The sequence below is a fragment of the Enhydra lutris genome, unplaced genomic scaffold (genome assembly GCF_002288905.1).
Source record: "Enhydra lutris kenyoni isolate GAN:26980312 unplaced genomic scaffold, ASM228890v2 scaffoldscaffold811, whole genome shotgun sequence".
In the NCBI taxonomy this organism is placed as follows: Eukaryota; Metazoa; Chordata; class Mammalia; order Carnivora; family Mustelidae; genus Enhydra; species Enhydra lutris.
The window spans coordinates 1-6779 of record NW_019154895.1 but is presented as its reverse complement, the minus strand read 5'-3'; the positions used below and the strand labels follow the sequence as shown (position 1 = coordinate 6779).

The window sequence follows — 6779 nt, the reverse complement described above, 5'->3', positions numbered from 1 at the left end:
GTGGCTCCTCAGGACTCACACTTGGTATGACTCTGGCCACCACAGCTGGGGAGAGTCAGACACAGGGACGGAGATTTTGGGGGCAGGACACACTGGGACAGAGGACAAGACAGGCTCCCATAGGACAATAGGACTAGCTGTGACCAAGGGCTCGGAAGTGGCTGGGATACTGGCTTCCTGTGGTTCACACAACAGCCCAGGAGACAAGACAGATTCCATGGAGTAATGGATGGAGGGTAACACCAAGAGAATGTGGGAGAGAAGAAACATGAACACGGACTGAGTGCAGGTGGACATCACAAAGTCAACTGGACACCAGAACACAGCTCTGTTTGACCACACATGGTCTTTACCCCTGATGGTCAGCGTGGCTGATGTCCTCTCCTGCCCGCACACACACGAGTACTCTCCGGCATCTGCCATGGCCAGGCCACGGATCTCCAGCTCACATGTGGTCCCATCCTGCCTCAGGCTGACTCTATCCCCAGCTCTGAGGGTCTCGGACCCCTTCTTCCACTCCACAGGGGCCTCCTTGCTCAGCTCACAGTGCAGTGTGGCTGTGGCTCCTTCTGAGGCCTCCTTGATCTTCAGATCTTGGATGAACTGAGCAGGCAGCGCTGCAGAATTCAGATGTACAGAAGCCATCAACCCCTCTGGAGGACTAGGGGCATGAACACTCAGGATGGGAACAGCGAAGGAGTGAAGAGGAGAACAGGCAGGCCTCTGTGTGTGAGTGTGAGTGTGTGAGTGTGTGAGTGTGTGTGTGTGTGTGATTGTGAGGGCCTCTGGCATCCTGCCTTGAGGTGCAGTTGCCCTGGGCACTGGCTCCCTCTAGGCATCTTGTCTTCTCAATGTCCTCCTACCCTAACCTTTCATATGGTTAAGCTCTGGCCTCATCTGTTCGGAGCTCCAAGCCAAGCTCCTCTAGCTCACAACCGATGTTCATGATGTGATGGACATTTCTCATGGAGAAATCCCCAGGAGACATTTCCTGGCCATGACATTCACTGCTCCACTCTTGCCTCCCATCCCAATCTTCCCAGCCCAGGAGGGGCATCCATCTAGTACTGGACTCACCTGGGCTCACTGAGGCCATTCCCACACACTCTAGGCCCCACCTTCTCAACTTCACATGTTCCTGTCCAGACCCCACCAGACACTCACTCTCCTGCCTCAGTTACAGGTGACCAGTGTCCATCCTGGTCATACCACGTTGTGGAGGGACTCATCTTCCCCCAAATTCACATCAGATCCCCAACCCCACGACCACAGACTGGGGCTACCTTTGGAGAAGGGGGTCTTTAAAGAGGTAATTAAGGTAAAATGAGGTCACTAGGGTAGGGTGATCAAAAAAGGGGGATCAGGATACAGGCATGCAGAGAGAGACAGCCAAGGTGAGGGCACAGGGAGAAGGCAGTCATCTGTAAGCCATGGAGAGGCCTCCAGAGAAACCAGTCCTGCCCTGCCTGGATTCTAGACTCCAACCTCCAGGATTAGGAGACTCCACTTTTCTGCTGTTGAGGCCACTTCTCCATTGCACAGCCATGCCAGTTTTGGTCTCAGGAGTGGGTTGTTGCCATTACCAAGAGCTTCAGTCGTGGAAGTGGCTTTGGAACTGGGTGTTGGGCAGAGGCTGGGTTTCGGTGGGCAGCCGAATCAGTGTAGATTGCCTTGAGAAGATCATGGTAGGAAGTGTCCATATGCACACCACGGCACATTTGGTGAGGCCCAAAGTGGAAATGAGGAACAGGTTATGGGACACTTGGAGGAAAGGTGGTCTTTGTAGGAAGTGGCAAGGAACCTGGCTGAGTGCTGTCCCAGAGTCTGCAGAGAAGGTGGGACTCATGAGCAGTCAACTTCCATGTGTAGCTGGGAGGATCTCTAAGCAAAGAGTTGAGGGAGCAGCCTCCTTTCTCCCTGCTGCTTGTGGTAAAATGTTAGAGCAGGGTAGAAGCTGGGAACAGAGACAGGGTCACCCTGGAAGGATGTGCAGAGGGCTGGTCTGATGAACTAGACTCCGGCAAATGGCACAGGAGACCAACCAGGCTGTTGAGGGCATCTGCCGCGGTGTCTGAATCAGACAGAGATGAAAGGCCGATACGATGGAAACCATCAGCCTTGAGGGGTTCCTACAGGGTGGGCCCATGAGCTGCCCAGCTGTGCACACGTATTATCCTTCCACAGTGGGAGAGAAAGAAACCGCAAGTTCTTCAGAGCTCGCAGGGCTGCCACGGCACCCACGGGCCAGGCCACCTCCACCCACAGCTGCAGCGACAAGCTCATCACTCACGGACCCAGAGGCTCCTTCTCCAGCCTTCAAATCCAAGAGTCTACGCTGCTAGTTCTTGCACCCCTGGGGACCAGCGACCCGCTCCTTCATTCCCATTCCTCCCCTTTGGAGCAGGAATGTGTATCTTGCCCTGGTCACCCTGCTATGATCGGGAGGTGCACAGCCTGACTTCACAGGTTCATAGCTGGAGAGGAATCCGCCTTGAGTCTCAACCGGACCTCATGATGTGCTGCTATCACACTTTGGATTCTGAGGTGACCCTGGAATCAGTTAAAGCCTTGGGGTCTTGGGGACGGGCTGAATGTATTACACATGGGAGAAGGACGTGGATTTCGGGATGGGGGCAAGAGAACAGAGGGTCACAGACGGGCTGTGTCCTACCCGTAAATTCGCACACTAGAGTTGTACCCCCAGGACCTCAGAATGGGAACATATTTGAAAATAAGGTCTCCCAGGAGGTAACGGGGGGAAGACAGGTCACTGGGGTGGGTCATTATCTAATCATACTGGTGTCCTGATAAGAAGAGGGCATCAGGATGCAAACACACAGAGGAACAACCAAGTGAGGACACAGGGAGGAGATGGTACATGTACACCAGGGACAGAGGCTCCCAGCTCTTTCATCACAGACTTCCAGCTGCCAGGACTGTGGCCACATGCACTGCTCGTCACACAGTCCATGCTAAGACAGAGCACTTCAGACACTCCAGCAACCTCCACAGTCAAGCAGACCCTGTCACCAACAGAGGGCCTGGCCAGTCTGACCACCTTATCTCTGAACCCCAGCAATGACCCTCGTCCTGCACACATCAGGCTCAGGACACACATCCTCCCAATTCCACATCTGGGCACACGGCCTGGGCTTGTCCGTAGCCTGAACATGTGCCACCACCCTGGGAAGCTCTCCTGGTGTTCACATGAAGTCCCTGCATCATCCACCCCTGTGGCCTACACACAAACACCAGTGTGTTCTTCATGTGAGTTTGTGGGTGCACCAGACAATGGTCATCGTGTGGCCCTGGCATGACAGCAACACTGAGAGATACAGGGAACGCACAGAGTGGGAGAGAGACAGAAATTACTCAGGTGGCCACACACGGTTGTTACCCCTGACGGTCAGCGTGGCTGATGTCCTCTCCTTCCCGCACACACACGAGTACTCCCCGGCATCTGCCACAGCCAGGCCACAGATCTCCAGCTCACATGTGGTCCCATCCTGCCTCAGGCTGACTCTGTCCCCAGATCTGAGGGTCTCGGACCCCTTCTTCCACTCCACAGGGGCCTCCTTGCTCAGCTCACAGCGCAGNGGGCCTCCTTGCTCAGCTCACAGCGCAGCATGGCCGTGGCCCCTTCCATGGCTTCTTCCTTCCTCAGGCCCTTGGTGAACTTGGCGGGCAGGGCTGGGGAGTGTCAGAAAGACACAGACAAAATCACCGTCTCTGACCACATGGATGAGATGGAACACAAACATCACAGAGGAGACACAGACCCAACTGGACATGGGCCACGTGTTGGTGTGTAAAGCATACGCTGTGAGCTGTGGCTTCCCTCAGCCTGGCCTGTGCTCAGTGTGGCCATGACCTCTTCAGTAGCTCCTTAGTCCTCATATTTTGTATGACTCTAGCTAACATGGCTAGGGGGAGCCAAGAAGTAGGGAGACACAGTACGCTGTCTGGGGAACTTGTGTGCAGGACAGGTACACACACAAGGATCAGACAACTACAGAGTTGCCATGGCATGAATGAGACACACATGCAGAGATGGTGAGGGAGGCAAATGGCCTTGCAGAAACCAGGGGCACAAAGGACTGGACACAAGGAGCAGAACATCTGCTGAATGAGGACACAGGCTCCAGGACAGACACAGAAACCACAGTTGGAAAAGACACAGATGCCCACGAAGTCCTACAAAGAATAAGGGGTGACAGGAGATGATGCACAGACACCAAGCCAGAGGCCCACGTGGCCACAAATAGTTTTTACCCCTGATGGTCAGCATGGCTGATGTCTTCTCCTGCCCACACATACACGAGTACTCTCCAGCATCTGCCATGGCCAGGCCACGGATCTCCAACTCACACGTGGTCCCATCCTGCCTCAGGCTGACTCTGTCCCCAGCTCTGAGGGTCTCGGACCCCTTCCTCCACTCCACAGGGGCTCCCTTGCTCAGCTCACAGTGCAGCATGGCCGTGGCCCCTTCCATGGCCTCCTCAGCCTTGAGACTTTTTGTGAACTTGGCAGGAAGGGCTGGGGAAAGTCAAGGTGACACAGAGAACATCAGACTGGGCAATATGAGGAGTCAGGATGTGGGCATTCAACAGTGAAACACATTCTGGAGCAAATAAGCAATCAAAGTATGGACACTCAGACACATGGGAGAACCAGTGTGTATGGCTGGAGGAGAGACTGACCTAAAGCCACCTGGGTACAGGCCAGCAAGGAGACAGAGAAGCTGGCATCCTCAAAAGGCCTCAGGACATGGACATACACGCAGAAATGGCCACAGTGCCCACAGCGGACATCTTCCCACATCTTCCATGGCCCGTCCTGCTTCAGACTAGATTCAAGGGCCCAGGTCCCTCCTCTACTCCACACAAGTTGTCTTACTCAGATCACACCACGGTCAGTGGCTCCCTATATCATGGCAATTTGGGGATCCTGACAAATATAGCCAAGGAAGGAGACATGAAAAAGGTCCCTTAAACCCTCTCTCCACAGGAGCAAGAACCACCCAGCTGGGAGGGAAACAGGAGCTGCCCTCCTCCTGTCCTGTCACCTTACAGCAGGTGTCCTTGTGACCAGCACTTCTAGAAACAGCTCTTCTGGGCCACCTGCTGCCAGTCAACCTAGGTTCTCTGCCCCTGAGGGCACTCAGACTGCAGGGCAGGTACCACTTCCCATGGCAAAGATGCTGTGCCTGGACACACAGCTCAAGTGGCACAGGGGCCTGGCTTTGCTCTTGGAGCCCTTCAGGATGTTGGGGGTGGCCTCATCCTGCCCTCCCATCTGCTTTCCTGCAGGAAGTAATTAGGACCCAAAAGGGCCCCTGAGGACCCCAGCCCAAGGAGCCACCAGCCACACCGTGGTCAGGCCCTGTGCATCCCCAAGGGTCTCGGGCCCCTCACCACACTACACAGTGGGCCCTCCTCCCTTGGTCTGCCCAGGCCTCGGGACCTATGTGAATGGGGGTGGTCAGGCCTGGGAGAGTCAGACAGACCACGAACTCAAGCCAGAAGAGAAGGAAAGGCCACAGACACAAAGCTGGAAACATGGCTGCCTATCGGAGGCAGGGTCTCTGGGGATGGCAGGCGGGACGCCCCATAGGAGGTGGCTCCACGCACAGGGGCTCCCCCCACATGCCTCCTCCAGCCCCACCCCCAAAGGACATGGCCAGGTCACCCCTGACCCCTGAACAGCCTTCCTGCTCCAGCTGACACAACCCTGTCCTTCCCTGTGCATCCTGCTCCACCCCAGTTGGACATACCATACCCCTATGGTTGCTGCGAGCACAGCCCACCCACCTGCCAGTCACCACACCTGGACCCCCACCCAACTGTGGACACTCACCTGTCTTCCTGGGTCAGACACTCCTGACCTTCCCCCCTTCTACACCAAAACCTCACCTCCCCCCTCACCTTGTCATGCAGCCCCAACATGAGGTCACCACCATACCCACATCAGCTCACCTCCTCACCCACCTCGACTCACCTCACCCACCTCACCTTGTCTCACCTCATTACCCACCTCGACTCACTTCACCTTCCTCACCTTCACTCACCTTCACACTTGCCTCACCTCACTTCTGCACTCGCCCTACCTCACCTCCACATCTGCCTCATCTCACCTCACTCTCTACACCCAACTCACCTCTCCTCAACCTTCGTACTTACCTCAACAAACCTGAACTCCAGATCCAACAAGCCTCTGCTTCATCTCTGTACCTAGATCTCTTCTCCATGCACCCTCCACACCCACACTCTACCCCCTAAAGCTCTCCCATAGCCCTGCCTGTGTGTCCTGGCTCTCCTCCTTCATCAGCCTCCTGGTATCCCTGTCTTGAATGCCAAGCTTCAACTTACTTCCCAGCTCTTCCTCTGCATACTCCCTTCAGAGGCCTCAAGAAGGCTCTAAATCTCTGTTTGTATTGTGGGATTCCCCCTGTCTCTCCCCTAGATGTGGTCCCCTGAGGGCAGGAAGGGCCTTGTTCTCTGCAGTTTATCCAAAACGAGTGTCACACAAGGAGGTCCTAGAGATTCATGCTGCAGGATGCAGGAGACACACAGAGAAGCAGGAGGACCATGCAGTGACCAGGGCAGAGCAACAGGACCTGACACAGGTTTGGGACATGGAGACACTGCTCCACATGGTCACGCACGGTCCTCACCTTTGATGGTCAGTGTGGCCGATGTCCTCTCCTGTCCGCACACACACAAGTACTCCCCAGCATCTGCCACGGCCAGGTCACGGATCTCCAGCTCACACGTGGTCCC

General features: G+C 55.5%; 1 protein-coding gene across 1 annotated transcript in view; it reads right to left on the bottom strand.

Annotated features, from left to right (window-relative positions):
* LOC111140385 (obscurin-like) overlaps positions 1-6768 on the bottom strand; it is a gene marked incomplete at its 3' end in the record, with an annotated part of 9158 nt that extends 2390 nt beyond the window's left edge. The window contains exons 1-3 of the mRNA XM_022492651.1: positions 6674-6768; positions 4273-4536; positions 354-617 (exon numbers count right to left, since the gene is read on the bottom strand). Of these exons, the coding sequence (XP_022348359.1) occupies positions 354-617; positions 4273-4492 (484 nt within the window). The remainder of the gene's footprint in view (positions 1-353; positions 618-4272; positions 4537-6673) is intronic.
* Between the last annotated feature and the right edge of the window lie 11 nt (positions 6769-6779).